A 25,324-nucleotide genomic window follows, 5' to 3' on the forward strand; every position below is an offset into this window, starting at 1 on the left:
TCCCAGTAATGTACAGGGAACTGTGTGTAAAGGGTTTAACTCTTTTTCTCTCTCTCTCTCTCTCTCTCTCTCTCTCTCTCTCTCTCTCTCTCTCTCTTTCTCTCCTCTTTCTCTCCTCTCTCTCTCTCTCTCTCTCTCTTTGTTGTGTTTGTGACACTCATGGTGGGGCTGTCTCATCTCCATGACAACAAAAGAAGTCCCTGTGACCTTCGACCCTCCTCAGTGGGACTGTGAGGAGTCTCTGAGCCACTGGTCACAGATCAGCCTTGCCTCTCCACATACTATTCTCAGCGTTACACAACTGACTTCAGATCGGTTTTACATCTTACACCAACTGCCCTTCACGGCGTCCCCCATCTGTCATTGCCAGTCAGGACAGGCGGAGGGGATGTATATGTGGTTTCTGAGAGCAGGTGGCATATTAAAACGGTAGATTATCTGGTACACCAACAACGTATTTAGGAGCACTGTGTTAGGGACCAGTCAACGGACACCTCTGACCCTTGATCCTATACCACAGGGTTGATTTACATGTCCTATACCACACCACCGGGTTGATGTACATGTCCTATACCAAACCACAGGGTTGACCAGTCCTATATCACACCACAGGGTTGACCTACATGTCCTACACCAGACCACAGGGTTGACCAATCCTATACCACACCACAGGGTTGGCCTACATGTCCTATACCAGACCACAGCGTTGATCTACCGGTCCTGATCCTATACCACACCACAGGGTTGACACAGGCCTGACCTACATTTGGGACAGGGTGACATGTGACACACTTGCAGCATTACGTCATTGGCTTCACTCATGGAAACAGTAGTTGAAGAGTTGGGAAAAACTCTGTCAACTCCTCCTTCCTCCTGTGCTTCATGATTCTCTGACGTTCTGAGCTGTCTTCTCTGCAGAGCTGCTACCCTGCCAGTCAGGTCAGAGCCGATGGTTCAGACCTGTTATCCCTTTGCTGTGGTGGGTGTCAGAGCAGGACTCAGACGCCCAGATATAGACCCTACAGAAGCTGCCGCAGCTCCGTCACGGCTAAACCCTCTCTCTGACTCACCCTTGGCCCGGCGCTCTGGGAGGGGGGGGGGTGGGGGGCAGGGGTGTTGGGGGGTAAGGAGGAGGTGGGAGGAGCTTGCTCAAAACTCCCCCGGAATAGCCCGGAGCCCAAAGCTCCTGTCCGTCAGCATGTTTATTCCTGGTCCAGGGGGGCATTCTTCAGGGTGGGGTGCCCCCCCCCCTCCCTGGCTTCCTGTCTTATTTTAGCCCTGGCTGAAGGGAGGAGGGGGGGGAGGAGGCGTCCTCACAGCAGGCCTGCTAGAGCCTCCCTCCCGTCCGTCACAGTTCATCTGCTGGTCAGGCAGCCGCTTAGACAGCTCTCTCTGACGCGGGTCAGGACAGAACCGGACGAGCGGGACGGGAGCGGTCGGGAAGCGCAGGCGTGGTGTCCGGTAGCTCCGTCTACTTCTCAGGTGTAAGAGCTGGATAAATCACCTGCTGCCTTCGCTGCCAAGATGACTCGTGACTCGTAAGTCTTGGTTGTGTGTGTGTGTGTGTGTGTGTGTGTGTGTTGGTTGGATCAGAGGGTGAGGGAGTAGGAGAGAGGCCGACCCTGTGGTTGCCCAGCGTGGATCAGCTCCTGTGGTGACTGTAGACTTATGTTTGAACAGCGCGGCCGCTCCTGCTGCTCCTCTCTCACCTCCCCTCCTCTGCTCCTCTCTCACCTCCCCTCCTCTGCTCCTCTCTCACCTCCCCTCCTGCTGCTCCTCTCTCACCTCCCCTCCTCTGCTCCTCTCTCCTACATCTGCTCAAACATAGATCAGCGCTTAACACAGTGACTCGGATGCCCAGTTTGGATTAGCCTTAGTCTGTCTGTGCCCACTCCCCTCTCCTCCCTTTTCCTCTCCCCCTGTACTCTCCTCCTCTCTTCTCCTCTCCTGTCCTCCTCTCGTCTCCTCTCTTCCTCTCTTCTCCTGTCCTCTCCTCTCTCCTCCTCTCCTCTCCTCTCTTCTCCTGTCCTCTCCTCCTCTCTTCTCCTCTCCTCTCTTCTCCTGTCCTCTCTCCTCCTCTCCTTTCCTCTCCTCCTCTCTTCTCCTCCTCTCTTCTCCTCCGGTCCCTCCCTGTTCTTCTAGACTAAATGGACCCCTCAGTCTAGTACAGTTTCCCTAACACAGCAGAATGGCTCATATTTATAGACTGAGTCAGAGCTGTTGGATAGAGTTTCTCCAGGACAGAGTGACACGGCACTTTCTCCCAGAGTCGGCTCAGTCCAGCCACTGTACATGGAAAACCCTTCAGCCAAGTCATTCCCCCGGGCGTGTGTGTGTGTGTGTGTTTTGAGTCATGTGCTTAGTGGTAGGCTGTATGGTAGTGTTTTACATTACTACTGAACATGAGCAGGGTTAATGACGTGCTCAGGGCCTGTAGTTTACAGTATGCACGTTCAACAGAGCACATTGATCAGCTGCTGATGTGTAACCTTCCCACAGTGTGGAATCAATTCAGCTTAATTTCTGTAGCTGTGTGTGTGTGTTTTGTCCTTCCCTGCTATATTTCAAAAAAGCCCCCTCTGTTGTCTCCTCCTGTGTGTGTGTGTGTGTGTGTGTGTGTGTGTGTGTGTGTGTGTGTGTGTGTGTGTGTGTGTGTGTGTGTGTGTGTGTGTGTGTGTGTGTGTGTGTGCGTGCGCGCGTCAGCCCCAGCAACAGTCAATTGGACACGTAGCCATATGCTGTTGTGACAGGAACAGATGGAGGATGGGCGCTAGTGTGTGTGTGTGTGTGTAGGTGGAGGCAGGGTGCTAGGGTCGTTTCATCCAGAGTTGACAGATAATTTTTAATTTTTAATTTAACCTTTATTTTACCAGGAATATTCCCAGGTAAAATAAAGGTTAAATTAAAAAAAAAAAAAAAAACCTTGTTTCTGCTGCGTGATGTGATCATGTGATGTGATCATGTGACTACTTGCTGTTGGCCTGACCTTGTTCAGCCCGTTCTTCACATGACTGGGGCTGCGTTCCGAATCGCCTACTACCCTACTATATAGTAAGCCAAAACAGAATGTAGTATGTCCCAATACATAGTATGCCACATGCAGTATGGCAAAAGTACCAGGATGTCCTACTACATCCGGTCGTATTTTGCAGTATGCACGCCAGCAGGCTTTTCTGGCTATTCTGACCCACAATCCTTTGCGCAGCGGTAATGTGCGTCACATGCGCGAGTTGACAGCTGTAGACGAATGTCGCGTTATGGACAGCGACGGATGTGGGCAAATTTCAAGGCGCAATGTTATGACAAGGTAGTATGTCCCAATTGGATGCCTACTGCTTGCAAAGTACGTACTTTCTAAGGGCAGCTGTAGTAGGTACTGGTAGTAAGAAGTAGAAGTATGCGATTCGGAACGCAGCCTGAGTGTGTTTCCCATTCTCTCCTGATTGGTCCAGGGATGCAGGCCTGAGGCACGCTGGGCTTCTCTGATTGGTCCAGTGATGCAGGCCTGAGGCATGCTGGGCTTCTCTGATTGGTGGGTGGGCAGGTGACTGCAGCTGGTAGTTGGGTGATGTCATCTGTTAGCAGAAACACATAGTCATCTTGCTTTAGTTTGAAGGTGATGATGATGAAGGTGATTATCAGCAGAGACTGACCGTCAGACTCTGTTCTTATCTGGTCTGCACCCGGGGTGGGCCTGACCTGGCCTGGTCTGGACCCGGGGTGGGCCTGGTCTGGTCTGGACCCGGGGTGGACCTGGCCTGGTCTGGACCCGGGGTGGACCTGGCCTGGTCTGGACCTGGGGTGGACCTGGCCTGGTCTGGACCTCAACAGAGCTTCCTCCAGCCTTCCATGGACAGCGGCAGACAGCTCCCTACATGCCTTGATCACCATGACTGTAATATAAAACCTGACAACCTGCGTGTGTGTGTGTGTGTAACCCTAACCCTACCCCCACCTCTCCCTCTTCCTCTCTCTCTCTCCCCTCTCTCTCCCTCTCTCTCTCCCTCCCTCTCTCTCCCTCTCTCTCTCCCTCCCTCTCTCTCTCTCTCCCCTCTCTCTCTCTTCCTCCCTTTCTCTCCCTCTCTCTCTCCCTCTCTCTCTCTCTCTTCCCTCCATCTCTCTCTTTCTCTCCCTCCCTCTCTCTCTCTGTTTCTCTCCCTCCCTCTCTCTCTCTCTCTCCCCTCCCTCTCTCTCCCTCTCTCTCTCTCCTCCCTCTCTCTCCCTCTCTCTCTCTCCCCTCCCTCTCTCTCTCTCCCTCTCTCTCTCCCCCCCTCCCTCCCTCCCTCCCTCTCTCTCTCCCTCCCCCCCTCCCTCCCTCCCTCCCTCTCTCTCTCCCTCTTCCTCTCTCTCTCTCTCCCCTACCTCTCTCTCTCTCTCCCTCTCCCCCCCCCCCCCCTCTCTCTCTCTCTCTCTCTCTCTCTCTAGTACCGTCAGAGCAGGCGTCAGGCTGCAGCCATTTCAGTGATTTACTCTGCTGATAAAAACTGAGCTGCTCTCAATATAGACACACCACTCCTGGTGGGGGGGGGGCTGGTCTTACAGTAGACAGGGTTATGTTCACCACCAAGGAAGGCACGTCCAAGTTTAACAGCTGTTTCTACTCTAACACAAACCTAATCCCTCTCTTCGTCTCTCTCTCCATCCCTCTCTCCATCTCTTTCCGTCCCTCTCTCCATCTCTCTCCCTCTCCATCCCTCTCTCCATCTGTCTCTCTCCATCCCTCTCTCCATCTGTCTCTCTCCAGCCCTCCATCCCCTCCTCCTCCTCCTTCCATTAAATTACCTGACACTTCCTGACTCTTTGCTATGCCTCCCTCTCTTCTCTCTCTCCTTCCTCTCTCCTCCCTCTCTTCTCTCTCTCCTCTCTCCCCTTCTCTCTCCTCTCGCCCCTCCTCTTTCCTCTCTCTGTCTCTCTCCCTCCGTCTCCTTTCTCTCTCTCAATGTCTGTCTCGCTCTCTCTCTCTCTCTCTCTCTCTCTCTCTCTCTCTCTCGCTCTCTCAATGTCTCTGCCTCTCCCTCCCTCACCTCTCTCCCTCTCTTCTCTCATCTCTCTCTCATCTCTCTCTCTCTCTCTCTCTCTCTCTCTCTCTCAATGTCTCTTTCTCGTTGACAAAATCTCTGACTCTCTCCCTCTGTGGTTCCGTAGGCAGCATTGTGGTTACAGGAGTGTGTGTTCTCAGTGTGAGGAGACTGGTTCCAGGAGTGTGTGTTCTCAGTGTGATCAGACTGGTTCCAGGAGTGTGTGTTCTCAGTGTGATCAGACTGGTTCCAGGAGTGTGTGTTCCCAGTGTGATCAGACTGGTTCCAGGAGTGTGTGTTCTCAGTGTGATCAGACTGGTTCCAGGAGTGTGTGTTCCCAGTGTGATCAGACTGGTTCCAGGAGTGTGTGTTCTCAATGTGATCAGACTGGTTATAGGAGTGTGTGTTCTCAGTGTGATCAGACTGGTTACAGGAGTGTGTGTTCTCAGTGTGATCAGACTGGTTACAGGAGTGTGTGTTCCCAGTGTGATCAGACTGGTTATAGGAGTGTGTGTTCTCAGTGTGATCAGACTGGTTATAGGAGTGTGTGTTCTCAGTGTGATCAGACTGGTTATAGGAGTGTGTGTTCTCAGTGTGATCAGACTGGTTACAGGAGTGTGTGTTCTCAGTGTGATCAGACTGGTTACAGGAGTGTGTGTTCCCATGACGACATCATGGGCGTGGGCTGACGTACAACAGTTCGGCTCAAAACTGGTCGAAACACGGGCCCGTTCTCTGGACAGAACTAAGGTTCCAGGAATTTTGAAACGAACCGGTTCACGAACCAGAGTTCCTTTGGTGGAAAAGAGCTAAGAGGGGAGAAGAGCCACTGGGCTGCATGTTGTCCTCTCTCTCTCTCTCTCTCTCTCTCTCTGTCTGTCTGTCTGTCTGTCTGTCTGTCTGTCTGTCTGTCTGTCTGTCTGTCTGTCTGTCTGTCTGTCTGTCTGTCTGTCTGTCTTTCTTTGTCTGTCTCTCTCTCTCTGTCTCTCTCTCTCTCTGTCTCTCTCTCTCTCTGTCTCTCTCTCTCTCTCTCTGTCTCTCTTCTCTCTGTCTCTCTCTCTGTCTTTCTTTGTCTGTCTCGCTCTCTGTCTCTTTCTCTCTTTCTCTGTCTGTCTCTCTTTCTTCTCTCTCTCTCTGTAGCTCTCTATCCGTCTCTCCCTCTCTCTCTCTCTCTCACTCTGTTCTTTCACTGGGCTGTTGCTAGGCTGCCTGTCACTCTGGTCACCCGTGACCTTTGACCCATAGAGGGCGGGAGAGAAGAGGAGTACTGACTGCTTCGTCATCATCTCCCTCCAATGTTTGTTTCTCTTACAAACATGCACACATAAACACATACACACATATAAACACACACATACATAAACGCTCAGATGTGAGACAGTGGAGGAGAGGTTGAGGCGGTTGGATTAAAGGGGAGGGCGGCTGTGATTGATGTGGGCTCAGTGGTGTGGGGGAAAGGGCAGTTAAAGGGATATTGATTTCAGAGGCTGTGATGTCAGGGGACACAGCTGGAAGTGGGGTAGGTGATCAGGAGGATGTCACTGATCTCCTAGATGGAGTGTGTATGTGTGTATGTGTTTGTTTGAGAGACAGTTAGATTGTGTGTGTGGGTGCGTGTGTGTGTGTGTGTTTGAGAGAGACAGTTAAGTGTGTGTGTGTCTGTGTGTGTTTGAGAGAGACAGTTAAAGTGACCAGGCCAGACCAGGTAGAACCAGGTAAACCAGGTTAGACCAGACCAGACTAGAACCAGGTTAGACCAGGCTAGAACCAGACTAGGCTAGAACCAGGTTGGACCAGGCTAGAACCAGACTAGGCTAGAACCAGGTTAGACCTAGCCTGGTATGACCATCCCGATCTAGCGAGCTCACTGCTTCGCTCCACAATACCGGTCTGGCCTTCGCCCCATAGAGAGCGATTATGTGGGAGGGGGTACTTGCTTTGACAGACAAACACCTTCAGCCAATCAGCGTTCAGCAAACTTTTGCCAAATCCAGTCGGAAGAACGGCAAAAACGTCTTTTCCAGCGCTAGTGCATACTCTTGTTCTTGTTTAAGTGTTGTGATTAAGTCTATTTCTGCAATAACTGCACTTATAGCTGTGTTTATTCTTCTAACGTTAACGTTACCACTCGTTGCTTCCGGAGCCGCCATGTTTGTTTAGCGAGCGGCAGGGACACGAACCAATCAGGGGCTGCTTTCCACTGTGGTACGGAACAACAGTTAAAACGCAGTCCCTGATTGGCCCGGTATGGTCTGGATTTTGGGGAAATCGCTCTGGAGGAGGCGAAGGCCAGACCGTTCTGCATTAGTGAAACTGAATGTGAGCTCGCGAGAACGGGATGGTCGTACCAGGCTAGGTTAGACCAGGCTAGAACCAGGTTAGACCATGCCAGACCACATTAGACCAGGCTAGACCAGGTTAGACCAGGCTAGACCATGTTAGACCATGCCAGATCACATTAGACCAGGCTAGACCAGGTTAGACCAGGCTAGACCAAATTAGACCAGGCTAGACCAGGTTAGACCACATTAGACCAGGCTAGACCAGGTTAGAGCAGGCGAGCAGACAGACGTCCAGAGAGACTGAGACTGGAGATCGGATCCTGTCAATGTCTGAAGCAGCTTGGATAAAGATTTTAGGGACACTGTAGGTACGGCACTCGCGTACAGCTTGATCTTATAGACTTTGTTTGTATAATTAGTATATTTTGCGTATCTACTGTATCTACTCTCTCCCTTCGTCTGCAGTCTAATTACCTGCTTTGGAAAGCTGGGTGAAGTTCTATCTTCAGAGCTCAATAGAGGAGTTTGGAGGAGAGGTTTGGTGAGCAGAGGTTTGTGGAGGAGCAGCAGAGTGGGAATAATGTCCTCTCTCCTCTCAGCTCTGTGAGGTGAACAGATGAATCATTTATGGGGCTGCAGACAGTGGCCTTATCTCTCCTTTTCTCATTCTCCTGTGTGCGTCTCTCTGTCTCTCTCTTCTGAACATGTTTGTGTAAGTGTGTGCATGTGTGCGTGCGTGTGTGTGCCTGTGTGTGTGGGCATGCATGTGCGTTTAGCCTATGAAGTGTGTGTGTGTGTGTGTGTGTGTGTGTGTGTGTGTGTGTGTCTGTGTGTGTGTGTGCGCATGCATGCGTGCGTGTCAGACAGAGAGAGGTGTTCAATTAAATGTCATCACTCTCTGTGATGACATTTAACCCAAAATGGCCACACAGACAAGGTGTCTCTGCCTCTCTCTCTCTCTCTCTGTCTAGAATGGTGTGTGTTCTCTCAGCTTGTTGGTGCAGCTGTAATTGAATAAAACAGCTCTTAATGTAAGAGTAGTGTTTTGACAAGGCTTGACTCATGGTTTCTGTGACGAACAGTAAAAGCTCCATGTGAGAGCTTTTATTCATTGATACAGGGAACATGTGAGAGCTTTTATTCATTGATACAGGGAACATGTGAGAGCTTTTATTCATTGATACAAGGAACTCCCAGGAATATTCCGGTTACAGTCATCATTACACCATTCCTCAGAGGAACGCAGACATGGAGAACCCCACTGTCTGAGGAGAACCCCACTCTGTGTGAGGAGAACCCCACTCTGTGTGAGGAGACAGACATGGAGAACCTCTTTCAGAGGGACTTCATTTAATGAGTGATTATAGAGAAGCACATCTCACACTGTCGTCGTTTGTTTATTTAAACAAGAAGAGAACGTCTTCAGGAGATTGAACTGTTTTTTGACTGTCTCCTGGACCTCCTGAGTTGAGCTCAGCATCAGTGTTGATGTGTGTGTGTGTGTGTGTGTGTGTGTGTGTGTGTGTGTGTGTGTGTGTGTGTGTGTGTGTCTGTCTGTGTGTGCGCGCATGTGCTGTTGACACAGATGAGCATAACTCTGTACGATGACGTATTGGTCGCTAGATACTAGATATGAGGAGACAGGACGTGGTATTAAGCAGCACTGATGTGTTGTTGAAGCTGTACTATAATCATCATCATTACCTGAAATGAGTGTGTTGGGATGCCTGGCTAAGCCTTGTTAAAATGCCACCAAACACAGCTAATTCTAGCTACTTATTATCATAAGTCTTATCATGTGAGAGAGAGAGAGAGAGAGAGAGAGAGGGGGGGGGGGGGAGGGAGGAGGGGTTTGAGGGAGAGAGATATGGAGCGAGAGGGAGATGAAAGGACTTGGTGTGGTAGAGAGAGAGAAAAAAACAGGCAGAGAGAGGAGAGAAACAGAGAGAGGAGAGGGAGAGAGAATCAGAGAGGAGAGAGAGCTAGAGAGAGAGAAAGGAGAGAGATTGGCAGAGAGAGGAGAGAGAGTAGGAGAGATGTGTAGCCTGAGCGAGAGGGGAGGTGGTAGGATGGAGAGGGTGCGCACCGGTGCTGAGAGCTGATCTGTCTCCACGGCTCCTTCCTATTCCCTAACGACCGCATCAGCACCGCCCGCCTGTTGCCTGGTTACCCACCACCATAGTGGAGAGTGGTGTTCAGACGTTGGAAGAGGAGCAACCCTGACTGACAGAAACCACCACCGCTAGACGATGGATCGCTGGATGATGCATTTCAAGGAAGGGGCATGCCACGTCGCCATGACTCCCACACGGTGGTAGAGAGAGAGAGAGAGAGGGAGAGAGAGAGAGAGAGGGATACAGAAAGAGAGAGCGGGAGAAAGAGAGGGAGAGAGAGACAGGGAGAGAGGGAGGGACAGTCGGTAGCTGGTATTGGGAACGGTAGCGGAGTGGTGAGGGCTGAGGAGGAGGAGGAGGAGGAGGAACAGGGGTCTCCAGGGAGGGTAGAATCATGCAGCTCCAGTGCTCCAGCACTCCCTGCCAGGCTGCCAGCTCCATCCTCAATGAAAGATGCCTCTTCTCTTCCAAAATGGACATGAAACTGGAGATGTACCGGTATGTACCTGCCTACTGCCAGCCAGGCTGCCTACCTTACATTACATTACTTTACATTTACACTCCAGTCATTTAGCGGACGTAGCCAGTGTATTACTACTTGCCAAAGCTCACAAGTGCATCTCCTTTCTAAAACAAGTGACTAAGAGCATAATCTAGTGCTGAAGGCAAAGTGAAGCATAACATACTAATAACTATAGCAACCTACTAACTATATAGCAACCTACCTGCTATATAGTCCTCTTTCCATCTCTCTCTCTCTCTCTCTCTCTCCCTCTCTCTCTCCCTCTCTCTCTTTCTCTCTCTCTCTTTCTCTCTGTGTTGGAGGTGTAGAGTACTCCATACGTTATTCTATCGGTACACTGTTTTTTCTCATCTATCAGTTGCACATTCAAGTAGAGGCTGAAAGTGTTGGGTCTCCTGAACGCGGCGCTGGTGTTTGACTGTGAACAGCAGACAGTGCAGGTTAGTGTTGTCACGATACCAAAATTATGACTTCGATACGATACCTGCCCAAAATATCTCGATACTGATACCGAAACGATACCACGGCGAAAATCTAAAACATAAGGAAAAGTAATGGAATAATAGATGACATTGAATTGTTGTCCTTCTTTAGTGCTCTGTTCAGTCTTTTTGCATCTTTTGAGTCTTTATCATATTTCCTGTAGCTTTCAAACACAGCTGGAAGGGAAGGCTGCCTCGATTGGGTGGTTTGGGATTGTGCTGGCATCTGTTTGTGTGGGGAGAAATCAATAAATTATGCCTATGTTGTTGCAAACCGTGAGATAATCAGAAGAACTTGAAAAGCTTATTATTATTATTATTATTAATTAACCCAGGCCTATTGAAGCATTTTTGCTATTCCATATTATCATAAGAGATAATTGTCTCACGGTTAACAATTCTCTCGCTCTAGGAGGTCGGAGCAGGTATAGATTTTTTTTGTCACACTTGCGCTAGGCAGAGAGCTACAGTAGGCTTGCAGCCAGGCTGCAGCTATGCTAGCTAAAAGTCTCATGCTACGGATGAAAATTAGCTTCTCTAGCCATCATCTGGTGCAATAAATGCATTGTGCATTCATACATTGAAATAGAAGGTAGGCTAAATATCCTTCGGTTGTATACAGTACTGGTGTTGCTTAGTACTGGTGTGTATCTTATCTTCTAGCACATTCACTAACCTGTCGCTCTTTGAATTGTTTGTGTAAGTCGGCATGTCTGTCTGCAAGATGCTTTGCCAGGTTGGTCGTATTGGCTCCCTTGGTTTGTATAGATTTGTAGCATTGTTTACAGATGGGCTTTGTAATGTCCGTGGGCTTGCCCTCACTGTCGGCTCTGTAAGCAAAATATGCCAGATTTCGCAGCACGCATCAGCTTTATTGACAAGCTGTGGACGGTCGACATTTGTACTTGTAGTCATCTCAGATTAGCTACCGTCCTCTCGAACATGCTGCGTGCATATGAGGGGGGAAAACTGTTGCGCTGCTCGCTGCAGAGTGAGAGAGCGAGGAGAGAGAGAGAGAGCACGCGCACACACACACATACTGCCCCGCGACTCGGGGATCTTGGGAGAGAGAAGCAGAGCGCTATAGCCTATAAACAAACACGGCTTCACTGTCGCATGAACGCGACTCAATATATACGGCTCTTATTAAAACACTTTCTTTTTAAAGTATTGATACTTTTAATTTGGGTATTGTACCGTTTTTGACGACAGAGTATCGCGGTACTTTCCTAGTATCGATACACCGTGCAACACTAGTGCAGGTAGAGGATACCACAGGTTTATGAGTGAAGGATGATTATCATCATCCACCTGGTCATGGGAGAGGTAGATGAGAGATGGTAGATTCTACACCTCTAACCCTGCTCAGTGGAGACACACTCAGTCAGATTACAGCTGGTCCTGTTTTATAGACGGATCATCCATCCTGTTGTTGTTGTTGTTGTTGTGAGGAGTCTCCCTGCCTTTTTTCTAGGCGACGTCTGCAGCTCAGCTCACTGCTAGGACTCATCTCATGCCATAAACATACCTTCAAGCAATCTGGTGAAATATTGCCGTGTGTTTGCTAACATGCCAGGCCGGTGTATGTGTGTAGACTCTTGACTTCAGCAGACTGGAGGAGAATCTCGTTCCAGCTGAAGTGTTCTTGGGGGGGAATGGGAAGTGCTCTTCAGGGATTGTGGCGTTCTGGAAGGAGGGAGGAGGGTTTGGTTTGGGTGTATTTCTGTGTTTCTGAGGCTCCTCTGTGTTTAGTTGGGATGGAGGAGAGGGCAGTCTGGCCTCGCTGAACATCTCTGCATCAACCTGGTTCTGCTTGGCAACAACAACAGCTGAAAGAGCCTGACACTGATTTAAACCAGGGGCTGGGGGTTCATACATGCCGTGCAGACCAGCTGTGTGTGTGTGTGTGTGTGTGTGTGCGTGTGCGTGTGCGTGTGCGTGTGTGTACACGCGCACGCGCGTATTTGTAGGTGTGTGTGTGTCAGACACATGGCATGTGTGGAATCAGAAACCAGGGCCAACCAGCCAGAGTTGTGTGAGAGCTATGAGTCTATGTGGCCCTAGTAGGGGCTGTTTCCAGGTGTGTGTGTGTGTGTGTGTGTGTGTGTGTGTGTGTGTGTGTGTGTGTGTGTGTGTGTGTGTGTGTGTGTGTGTGTGTGTGTGTGTGTGTGTGTGTGTGTGTGTGTGTGTGTGTGTGTGTGTGTGTGTGTGTGTGTGTGTGTGTGTGTGTGTGTGTGTGTGTGTGTGTGTGTGTGTGTGTGTGTGTGTGTGTGTGTGTGATCTGACGGCTAGCAGAGCTCTCTGTTCTCTGCTGTTCCCCATGAGGCTCCTGTGTGTTCCAGGCTGAATGGCCGCCCCCCTGCTGGAGGAACGGGGACCAGTTAGCACTCCGGCCACACGTTCTCACCTGCCTGCCACTCTGGACACACCGCTACTCTGAACACTGACCTGTGTGTCTAAGCACGCACACACAGAGCCCTCTGTGACTGTGCAGGACCTGGGGTGTGGCCCTGAGGTGGGAGGCGGTTTTATGACCCTTCCAACAACGTTTCTCTCAGTTCCTTCATTAGCTTTCTCTCCATCAGCGTTTGCAGTCTGTCGCTCTGGTGGAGGAACCCGTCTGTGCTGCTCTGTTAGGATGAACTCGCTCTGTGGAGCTCGGCTCAGTCTGGCCCCTCCTGTGAGTCACAGACCCCCTACAGGGTCTCCCGCCGCCCCCCCCCCCCCTCCCCCCAGCAGGCTAGCACGCCACGGCTCCGGTTTCCATGGTGAAGTCAAATGTCAGACCAATCAGATGAACTATCTGTTGATCCCAGCAGGGGTCCACATCGGCCCCCCCAGACCCAGTCTCAGCATGAGCGTCACGTTGAAATGGACCTAAAGGTAGTTGAGCTCTTAAGCCATTAGAGCTCGCTGACCCCTGTCTGCTGGACGCTCTGGCTGTGCGCCAGGGGCTGATATACACCTCGACGAGCTGGCATCTCACACACACGCACACACACACACACTGGGCTGTTTTTACAGCGATGATGCATCACATTGTTCTGCCTAGGCAGCTAGCAGCATGAATGAATTTGGCACTTCCCCTCTCTCTCTCTCTCTCCCTCTTTCTCTCTCCCTCTCTCTCTCTCTCCCTCTCTCTCTCTCTCTCTCTCTCTCTCTCTCTGTTCCACCAGTCTGGGGTTGTGGATGAGTCATAGCAGTGAGTGGTGTGTATTTTTAAGTCATCCGTGCAACAGTGCTGTTCTGTTCTGGGGGCTCTGCTGGTATCGGAGCGGAAGCGCATGGCGGGGGGGGGTTGGGGGTTTGGGGGGTGAGGAGCAGACAGGTAGTTGCTGGTGACTGTACCGTGGTGGGGGTTGGTGGGGGTGACCGTCCGACCTATCAGAGATGACGGGCCTGTATCCTTCAATCTGCTCTTTTCCTGGCCTATGTGGCTGTGCTTGTGGGTGTGTATTTGTGAAATATTGAGATGAATGGTTCCATCTAGGTCTCTCTCTCTCTCTCTCCTCTCATCCTCCCCTCCCTCTCTCTCTCTCCCTCTCTCTCTCTCCTCATCCTCCCTCTCTCTCTCCCTCTCTCTCTCTCTCTCCTCATCCTCCCTCTCTCTCTCCCTCTCTCTCTCTCTCTCTCTCTCTCTCTCTCCCTCTCTCTCTGCATCCCCCCCCCCCTCTCTCTCTCTCTCTCTCTCTCTCTCTCTCTCTCTCTCCATCCCCTCTCTCCCTCCCTCTCTCTCTCTTCCTCTCTCTCTCTCTCTCTCCTCGTCCTCCCAGAAGGGATCCACATAAAAATCCACCCACGTTCACGGGTAGTGTTGCTAAGGTGATGATTGTGGTTTCCCAGCCTATAAAAAGACTGAGGGAAAGCAGTAGGAAAATGCCAAGGAAGACATGACTTCAGCACACACACACACACACACACACACACACACACACACTGCTAGACCTGAGGAGCTGTCATGCATGTCACACTCGAGCGTCACCTTGTCAGTCACACCCTCTCACCAGTCTGTATGGCAGATTGATAGTCTCTCTGAGAGGGTGTTATTACACGGATGAATCTATTTTCTGCTCCCTCTCACACTGAGATGCCAGGGAGAACACACACACACACACGCATACACACACACACACACACACACACGCATACACACACACATACACACACGCGTTCACACACACATACACACACAGACACACACACACACACACACACACTAAATGATATTCATTGAGAAGAACAGGTTGTTCCTGGATTTCTGTTGATCAGAATTCATGTACTGCTGCACTCTGGGTTTCACTCCATGATCTAGCTTCCTTTCACACAGTTACAGAATTCGTCTCGTTCAGAAAAACTTCCTCTGAACCATAGACTGATTGAGGTGAAAGAACCAGGTGTCAGGAGTCCCTGTGCAAGCGGCACACAAGGAATCCCACTGACAGTCACAGCATCACCAACACAATTACGCCCTCCAGGTGTTGCAGTTATTCTGGGCGCTACTGTAGCTATAGCTGAGGCATGCTAGTGTTGGACTATTCTAGCCAGACGTTGTCTTTGTTCTGTTGTAGCTGCAAGACTGAGGAGCCCATGGGGGGGATGCGGCGAGGGGGGTCACATGTGCATAACAAATACTGGGTTGTAAGAAGCCCCATTCATACCATATACTTTGCCTATAGGCCCGTGCACAAGAGACAAATACACACACCTGAATTTGATCCGTGTTGTATTTTTCAGCAATAAATAACGTCATTCTATAAATGTATTTTTGTCAGTGAAAAAAAACAGTATAGTAGTGCAAATAAATGAATTTATTCAATTTAAAGAATAAAATAGTATGTTGTCATTCTTTAGAATAAAACAACAACAAAAAGCATGCAAAACAACAACAAAAAGCATGTTTTTGTGCATCAAAAGTCATGACTACACTTCATATCAATAATAATATAATATATATATTATAATAAGTTATACGTTAATATAATAAAAATAATTTATATAGAGTTCACTTGTGTAGCCTACCAACAGTACTTTGTACTGTACAGATCTTATCAAGACATCTGAACAAAGGAACAATTAATCATTTAAAATGTATGTATTTCACAAACAAGCTCAATTTCATAGTGTTAGCTCAAGTCAGTGTTTCCTCAAAACACAGTGTTTCAGAGTTTGGTGAAGGCCTATTTGCTCTGAGTTTGGTGAAGGCCTATTTGCTCTGAGTTTGGTGAAGGCCTATTTTTTTCCACTTGTACTTTTTTGATCTCTTGCAGCAGCAAGCAGTCATTTATCCTCCTGAGCTGCAGTGTGAAACTCCTGAGCAAGACATTTCATAATTCAAAGTGACGGTCAGCTCACTCTTCATCAGTGCAACAGAACACGTGTTCTGTCCATTTATTTTTCATTGAAGAGAAAATCCTCTCCACATACTGTACCCAGTAGCCTAGAGGACAGGATGCTGAGGACAGAGGACCCTCAGCCCGGATGTCTGGACGGTCGGCTGCCTGGACAACTGCCTCCACCTCTCAGCTGTTCACTTGGACACCTGGAAGATCATTCAGAGAAGAATATCTTAGTTTATGTTAAGCACATTTTACAATACATAGCAACAAAGTTCCTAGTAAAAAGTTCCCATAACATGAGGATGAACAGACTCATTGCAACTTTATACCATCAGACCCTCCGACAATAGAATGCACACAGGTTTAGAATCGTCTTCAGAGTTTAACATAGAGGACAAGGGTAGAATACTGACAATCTCTTAAGCCAGCATGAAATTTGAACAGATTTAGAAAATGCATCTCACACACCCACTCCTGATTCTCTGAGAGGCATTGTAGAATGCTGTTCGTGGTCACACACTCATTGTAGGGCTCATCCATCAAGATATGATTTGACAGATATGACTGTCCCACTGTAGGCTATGGGTTAGGGTTAGGGTTACTAACCGCTGGTGCTTGACAGTTACATTACAGTAATCAATAACACACTTAAGTTAGGCTACATCAGAAAACACAGACACAATCAATTCTGATCAGTCCGAAAATATACACTAATGTACAGTACAACCTTTATACAACAGCATGGTACAGTGTCATGGCACCTGGAAGCCAGAGGGGCTGTGCATGAAAGCGCCAGTTGTCCTCTGAAAAGTTGAAGGATTTTTGGACATACAGTAACTGATGGCAGTGTTTAAGAGGGCTGTAAACTCCTGCCTGGCAGGGTCAGCATCAGATGGTGAGAGACGCTGGAGCCTTTGTCTTGTTAGGAAGCCATAGAAGCCATCATCTCTGGATTAATCTTCTCAGAAAAGAGTCCATAATGGCATAGAGGTCAGCAGATATGGTGTCATCCCTCTTCAGCTTTTTTGACCACCTCTTCAAAGAGGGACAGGACATTATTGCACAGGAGAAGTATACTTCCACAAGATCAGCCTCAGTATGGCCAAGGGAAACATCTTGCAATTGCCCTTATTAGAGGCACCCGTTTGTAGAGAGAATGGGAGTGGATGTGGATTCTCAGCACTTTTTACTTTCTTGATTGCCTCCTCTACTGCCTTTGGGGACAGCACATCTGTGACCACTGCCTCTGCCTTTGTCCTCCCACAGAACACCTTCTTGGCAATGTGGGAGTCACTCAAGGAGAGTAAGCTTCATCCTCCAGTCAGAACTGTCGTAGCTCAAGTTGTGCTTCACCATATGATATATATGTGCCAGCTCAGCAGCACCCGCCTGTAAAAGAGAAGACAAAAAGATTTCACTGTATACATGTATGTATTAGAGCCCTACCGATATATCGGAAGAGCCGATATATCGGCTGTTTTTAGACCTTTTTAACAACATCGGTATCGGCCGTTATGCAGCCGATATGTCCCTATTTAAAAAAAAAAAAACGTATTTCCGCCTGTATTTTCCACGTAAACGCTGTAAAAAAAAAAAAAAAAAAAAGGATATTTCTCCAATTATCCAGTAGAGGGAGCTCTAATGCAAGTGAACTGCAACACTCGTGCCTCCCATATCCACAGCAAAGAGTCAAGACGACGTGCCTGCCCTGTATTACCGACAGTGCCTTCGGTAATGAATGAAGGTTTGTATTATGTGCACTAACTTACTACACAGTTTGGAACATTTACGAATACTCAGCAATGAACCTGTGAAAGTTTACGACCACACTGCTTATCAATCCTCATTATCGAGCGAGCTATGTAACATTTGGTTAATTATTTGAGGTGGCTAGCAAGCTTATTATCAAGTGGCCGTGAGGCAGGTGGAAGTTTTGCTTACCGCAAGATGTTATGAGGGGAAAATGGATCTAACGCTACATTTACAGAGGACATCGCTGTGTTCTCAAATAAATAACCAGCTGAAATAAAATGGTGATTGAATGCATCACACTTCTTTTAATCTGAGATAATGATATTAGTTAGCTTGTAACGTAAGCGGAGGGCTACAAAACGTGTCAAGTCAAGACAAACATAGCAAGCTGTGCTCAGAGGCTCGCGTCTAACTTAAGTCTGGGCGAATTTAGCTCGATATGAGCCAAGTAGGAATGATGCCTGAAAGGGCTTGTACAACCACCAGTTTGAATTGTTCGCCTACCGCCCCCCAGACCCAGTCAATGGGGTTTGTTCTCCGTTATACTATACTCCGCATGGGTTGCGGAAAAAACCCTGCGCTCTAACCCCCCCACCCACACACACAGAGCAATGGCACGCATGGAGAGAAGGAGAGCAATAGGCCTACTTTCAGAGGCACATTGACACAAACCTAAATTAAGAATAAAATTAATCTGACACAACCAATATCAGAGCAAATGACAGGGCAGTCGACACCACTATAGGCCACATTGCGCTTGATTGCCGCTTGGCTCTGCTTTAACGCACCCTCTTGGTGTATGGAACAAACTTCTAAATAAAGTGAAAGCGCAGTGTGGTTCACCCGCTGGAAAAACATCTCCGTGGAGAGAGGATCCCCTCGGTAGTAGCCTACAACTGATAATCACTCGACCATTAATTTATAACTGGGAGGTGGCAAATTGCGACTTGCTACGAATTATTAAATAAAAAGCTGCATGAACTCACACTTCCTCGTCGCAAATTCGGATATGTTTCTCAGCCCCCAGTTGCCGGCTGATGTCAATAGCATATATCATCATCATATCATTCGCTATAGCTCGAATGCACACAGGTCGGAGGTAGGTATTTTGCCACTTGCGACTTGCCACGTCCGACCACAAACGAACGCACCATTAACCAGAAGTTTAATAAATAGGTCATCACACACATCATGCCAATCACGAAACCCTAACCTATAGCACACACATCGTATTGGGTGAGAAATAGACAGCTATATAGCGACAAACACCTATAATATTATTATGATGATATCCTAATATAATGACCGGAATATCTCCCATTTGTCCGGTATATTGAAATCAATGGAAACCCTGCTCTCAAGTCCAATTGACGGAAATCCGTTGTGGAGACGGATAACTTTAACCCATGACTCCGTTGGAGTTGGTAGGCTATTCAACTCCATTCCAAAGTGCTCAAAACAAGGCTAGCTAGATTCTGTAGGCTGAAAAGATTCACTGATGTCCATCTCTTGACATTTAGTCTTATAACAACAATAATAATAATGATAATCATCATAATAACAATCATAAAAATGTTTAAAACTGTAAACCTGATTTATTTTTTTTACTTTTTTTTTTTTTTAGTTATTTTTTTTACTTTTTTTTTTTAAAATATATCGGTCCAAAATATCGGTATCGGTCAGATAAGACTCTCCTAAATCGGTATTGGTATCGGACCCAAAAATCTGATATCAGTCGGGCTCTAGTATGTATGTAAAGTATATAAACTACCTGTATAGAACTAGTATGTACCTATATGAGCTGTCTGAACGTGTAAGATGTGTAATAGGTTGTATATATGTATATGGTATTTATTTATTTTCTTATTTAAATGGAATATTATTTACTACTCAGGCACTATTATATTATATGAACCTTAAAAATGATGCACTCTAACATCTTTTTTTTTGTATTATTCTTGTTTTTACTATAAACCAACATAATTATACATGCAAATGACAGATGACATGAACAATCTGTTTAAGTATTTTTCAGATTGTTACACTGCTCCGTAAACCTAAAGCATAACATTACTGGAAATGGAAACATAAACACCAACTTTTTTGTAGTTGGATTGTCACACAAAATCCCCTATAATCAAAAATAAATAAATAAAACTTAATAAACACTTAACAAAGAGAATGTGTGTCTATGATAAAAGAAAATAGCTACTTGTTTCCAGATTGTTAGCCTAACCATACTCACAACCTCTGAGTTTTCCCTTCTCGACCGCCCCTCCTGGTCCGTTAGTCTAGCCTCAAACTGCTTTTGAAGTTCGATTAGCTCCAACGTGGCACCCTCTAGATTCTGAATACGGTCCTCCGATTCCACTATACGTGTTTCGACTTCGTCTCTCCTACTGTTTGCCTTTCCGATATCATCCTTCATTTCCTTCAGACTTTCTGAATTTTCACGACGAAAGTCCTGTATCTCTCGTATTTCTAGATCTGCCATACTTTCGGTGGCTCATTGCTTTCCCACTTCTTTTTGGCAAACGTTACTCTGGTTCGGTTTTCCCGCTAGCTTAGCTTTCTCACTCGTTAGCTCAGCTGTTTCAACTGCAGACTCAGCTAGCTCCTCAGTTAGCTCATCTGCTAGCTCAGATTGTTCATCGTTTTCCTCAACGTCAAGCTCCCCACCTCTTGCTGATTTTTTATTTCTTCCTCTGGTCATAGTCAATGCCCTATTTTACCAATTAAAAATGTCTTACGGGTTATAAATTATTATATTTACAGGGCTTTTTCAATATCAATGTCGGGGAGCTCATTTTTTATGCTGCTTTCATGCTCATGCACACCGGAAATCGCACTTAAACTGATTATTTTTACTATAGTAGTTAATCAGTGTTGTAGCCCGTTTCGGGACTGTGTCTGTGTATGCTACACTATGGTAAAAACAGTCGCTTACTTGCTAGTGGGTGCACAGTCAGAATCAGTTCCCTTCTCCTGGTTAGTGACTGATGCATGCCAGACCTGTCGGTCGTAGTAAGAGAGACCAGACCTATGTTCGCTCTCAATAATTATGCCAGTGGGAGGCTAAAGAGAACACCAAGTCAAAAGCTTTAGCTACTTATTCTACAATACGCCTATAGATAGTTGCACACCCCTGCTCAACACTGTGGTTCAACTTCTCTAATGTTAGATAGCTAGCAGTATGATCAGAGTAGCTTGCTTCTCTAACACTGCTAGCCTGTCAACCAGATTTGGGTTTTTAATACAATCAATGTTAATACATAGCATATCAGATGGAGCTATATGATATCAGCTGGAGATGCCTGGCAAATCAGAAACTTTGAAAGAGCTCCCTGACTCCGAAGCCTCTCGTTCTTTTTGTGATGTTCTCCCGATCCATGCTGTTTTTCACGTCTGTAATTCCACCGTGACCAATGGAGAATTGGCGGTGGCAGACGGTGCAGTTGGCCTTATTTATGTTGTCTCGCACAACTTCCAATCATTCATTTTCCTTTTCCCATTCTGTTTTGTACTTTTGTAGGCATTTCCTCTTTTTAGGCACCGGCAAAGTTGACTGACCGGTTCGCGGTATCCATGTTTCTGAAAGTCGTGCGGCGTCGCAGGAGTATCATAGCAACAGTGACGGCTCTTTTCTCTGGTCAATGAGAACAGAATCCTCGTAGCAACACGGACACAGCACTTCTCATTGGTCAACAAGACGCGTGTTGCAGAAAGGCAGAGAGAGAGAGATGCAGCCAGCAGCATTCAGAGCTGTACGGTTACTTTCATTATAATACAATTTGCAAAAATACGAAACAAAGTGCGTCACTTATCAATTCAATAAGGGACATGTCTTTTCGTTTCCAAATACGGGACGATTCCGTATTATAAGGGACGGATGGCAACCCATCTGTGTGCTAGCTGTGGCCTGCTGCTAGCTGTAGCTTGTCTGTGTGCTAGCTGTAGCCTATATGCTAACTGGTAGCTTGTCTGTGTGCTAGCTGTAGCCTGCTGCTACTGTAGCTGTAGCTCGTCTGAGCTAGCTGTACAGTAGCTGTCATACTGGATCACTGCAGTTATTCCTGTCTGGTTGAACACCTACACCAGCTGTCCTGGGAACCAGCTAGCGGACACACACACACAGACTCACCCTCTCTCTTGCTGACAATAATCTAGACCATGCTCTGTGTGTAATGTTTACAGCCCTGCAGGGTTGGTGAAAGTGTGGAAACCCAGGAGCGTACTCTACACTGTGTGTGTGTGTGTGTGTTATTTGCAGAGCAAACTAAAGCACGTCACGTTATGTGCTCTGAGGAGAAGCTGTTCTCTTCTCACAAGTTCACGTGTTGAGGTGTACGGTCTAACACCCCCCCCTGCTTTACCAGGAATCTGCTGTAGGAACTTTTTCCTGTGCGCTCTGGGTCTACACTTCTATGTGAGTGACATTGATCGCTCAGAGTGTGTGTGTGTGTGTGTGTGTGTTTGCGTTTGCATGCATAGTCCCCAGGACTCCACAGACCCAGTCTTCACTGCAGCTTTGACCCTTGACCCCCACTTCTCCCCTCTTCCCCAAGATGTAGTTTACATACAAACACCCGCCGATCAGCTTGTGTGCAGAGTGCTGAGCAGACTGATCAACACTGGCGTCGTGTTTGATTACGTCCTCCTCCTCTCCAGGTGAATTAAAGCTGTTCCCTCTCACCAGCCACAGGCTCATTAGTGGTCTAGGGAGGGTGAGCAGCTGCTGGTCCCTGGTTTTGTATTTTCCAGTCGGTAAACAAAGAATTAGACTCTGTTCTAGTGCCTTTATTTGTCATTCTCATTCCGCTTCTAGTTTTGATGATGAATCAATTATAGTTTTGGTAAGTCAGCCTGATCAGGTCTGACTGGTCTCAGATGGAGGATGTATGTGGCTGGGTTTGAAGCCTTGAGGAGCTGATCTTCCTGAACAGGAACCACTAGAATCTCTCTGTAGCTTCAGAACAACTCTATACTGTACCAACCAGCACTCCAAACATGGGCTCCTGTCCCTGCAGCTTCCGTGTTGTGTTGTTCAGACCTCTTGTTCTCTTTGGGAGCTCTCTGTCCAGTCTTTATAGCGTGGCTCACCCTCTCCTGTTCAAACCAATGACAGCCAAGACATTAAAACCAGACTGATTCCTTTGCCAGCGTTCCTGTTTAAGACTCAGCCGCTGCTGCGTCGTTAGAAGACACTGAGGCTCCTCTCTGAGGCAGCGAGGAAGATCAGGAACAAACCGCTCAGCTGAGGGAACACCAGGGTTCAGGCTGAGAGGAACACCAGGGTTCAGGCTGAGAGGAACACCAGGGTTCAGGCTGAGAGGAACACCAGGGTTCAGGCTGAGAGGAACCCCATGGTTCAGGATGAGAGGAACACAGACTGAAGTCTCTGTCTGATGGAGAAGTGCGTTTACCACTGTTTATCTGGAGGAGTTTGACTGTACGACGGAACTCCAGGAGGGGGTCTTCTTGGTTCTTTCCTCTTGTAGTTTAGTAGATATTTCAGTGTCCATGAGTCTATATGCAGCAAATTCCTTTGATTTACTGCGGTTTGGCTTAACGTTTCTGGCAATAGTGCTACAAGAATCCTTCTAGTCAGGGTTATGGCAGGCGCTAAGCAGCAAGGCCTTGGTCCCCCCCCCCCCCCCCCCCCTCTCTCTCTCTCTCTCTCTCTCTCTCTCTCTCTCTCTCTCCTTGGAGCACTTCTCAGCCTCTTACAGCCCACCAGGCTCTGACGTCAGCTAGCACAGCCTCCAACACACACACACACTGGCCCTTTGATGTTATATATACATTTCTGTATAGAGAGTCATTAACATTTAATGAAGGGATATGGCTAGCTCTTCTTCTCCTCTCCCAGCTCTTATTTCTAAGATCTCTTTAGTGTGTTTGAACTTGTGTGTATGTAGGTCGTGTGTGTCTGTGTGTGTGTGTGTGTGTGTGTAGTTTACTGAACACTCACACAGTGGAGAAATACAGTAGGCTGTACACCCAGAGACAGGAGTGGGCAGGCCCCGGCTGTAGAGGTTGGTTCGGAGAGGGACTAGAGGGAGGTTCAGCTGCTATAGGACACATTAGGACTGGGACAGATAGAGCTATGGTTCTACAACCTGCACTAGTCAGAATTTAGTCATCCTTTTGAGTGGAATGACCCTTTAGTTGTGTGTGTTGCTCTTGGCAGAAGGGCTTCTACCTGTCCTTGACTGTGGTAGTAGACTCAGAGACTCTATTATGGCAACAACAAACTATGCTACAGTCCCAGTTATTACATAACCTTTACCACAGTGATTGGCTCTGCTCAGATCAGGATTCAAGATGTTAGAGGCTGAGTGAGAGAGCGTGATGAGGGCTGGATGTTTATGGCTCAGGTCAGGCAGTCCTGCTCACCGCTGACCTCATCCACCTCCAGCCTCATACATCTCCAACCTCATCAAGATTAGACCACCACTCATTCAAGATTAGACCACCACTCATTCAAGATTATACCACTCATATATAGTATATGTGATATAGAATACTGTAGCTTTGCTTTGAGTTGGGATATAGAATAAGTTTGAGTTTATAATACTGCGCTATAGTAATGTATAGTATGCATACTTATAGTACTGAGCTGTACCGGAGGGGCACGCGCGCGTGTGTGTGTGCGCATGTGTGTGTGTGTGAGTGTGTGTGTGTGTATGCGCGCTCCCGTGTGTGTGTATGTGTGTGTGAGAGTGTGGGTGTCTAAAGGGGATAAGTAGGGACAGGTCTCCTGACAGGTTATTAACTCTTACGCTCTGCACACACACACACACACACACACACACACACACACACACACACACACACACACACACATACAGACACAGCAGACAGAGAGTGCTATTGTCAGGCTAAAGATAGTCATGATGTAGTAATGGATATAGAAAATGGGATGGTTCTCTTGGATGATACAGTATCTTAGCCTCCACCTTGTGTGTGTGTGTGTGTGTGTGTGTGGTGCTTTAGTGCTCTCCTGTTCTGAGATAGATTGTGTTTTCTGATGAGATGGATGTTTCAAGCCTCTCTCTCTCTACCATAAACTCTACCCCATACTTTACTGCATAGCACACGGCTCAGTTTCATCCTTCAAATCACACGGAATTCGCTAGAAAACCTTCTCTCCTCGGGTTGTGTTCACTAACGTGTATCTCTCTCTCCCTCCCTCTCTCCCTCTCTCTCTCCCTATTTCCCTCTCTCTCCCTCCCTCTCTCCCTCTCTCTCTCCCTATTTCCCTCTCTCTCCCTCCCTCTCTCCCTCTCTCCCTTTCTCTCCCTCTCCCTCCCTCTCTCTCTCTCTCTCTCTCTCTCTCCCTCCCTCTCTCTCTCCCTCCGTCCCTCTCTCCTCAGTGAACAGAGTATTTGCCAGGCACGGGCGGCTGTCATGGTGTATGATGATGCCAATAAGAAGTGGGTTCCGGCTGGCGGCTCAACGGGCTTCAGCAGGGTGCACATCTACCACCACACCGGCAACAACGCCTTCAGAGTGGTGGGCCGCAAGATCCAGGACCATCAGGTGAGGGGCTAGGGGTGGGCCGCACGATCCAGGACCATCAGGTGAGGGGCTAGGGGTGGGCCGCACGATCCAGGACCATCAGGTGAGGGGCTAGGGGTGGGCCGCAAGATCCAGGACCATCAGGTGAGGGGCTAGGGGTGGGCCGCACGATCCAGGACCATCAGGTGAGGGGCTAGGGGTGGGCCGCACGATCCAGGACCATCAGGTGAGGGGCTAGGGGTGGGCCGCAAGATCCAGGACCATCAGGTGAGGGGCTAGGGGTGGGCCGCAAGATC

The 25,324-nt window shown here is 48.0% G+C and overlaps 1 protein-coding gene across 1 annotated transcript in view; it reads left to right on the plus strand.

Annotated features, from left to right (window-relative positions):
- Positions 1-9,808: 9,808 nt before the first annotated feature.
- Positions 9,809-25,324, plus strand: part of enah (ENAH actin regulator) — a gene marked incomplete at its 5' end in the record, with an annotated part of 80,155 nt that continues 64,639 nt past the window's right edge. Inside the window, 2 exons of the mRNA XM_084447470.1 lie at positions 9,809-9,912; positions 24,884-25,049. Of these exons, the coding sequence (XP_084303596.1) occupies positions 9,809-9,912; positions 24,884-25,049 (270 nt within the window). The remainder of the gene's footprint in view (positions 9,913-24,883; positions 25,050-25,324) is intronic.

Source organism: Borostomias antarcticus, assembly GCF_949987555.1.
Source record: "Borostomias antarcticus genome assembly, chromosome: 12".
In the NCBI taxonomy this organism is placed as follows: domain Eukaryota; kingdom Metazoa; phylum Chordata; class Actinopteri; order Stomiiformes; family Stomiidae; genus Borostomias; species Borostomias antarcticus.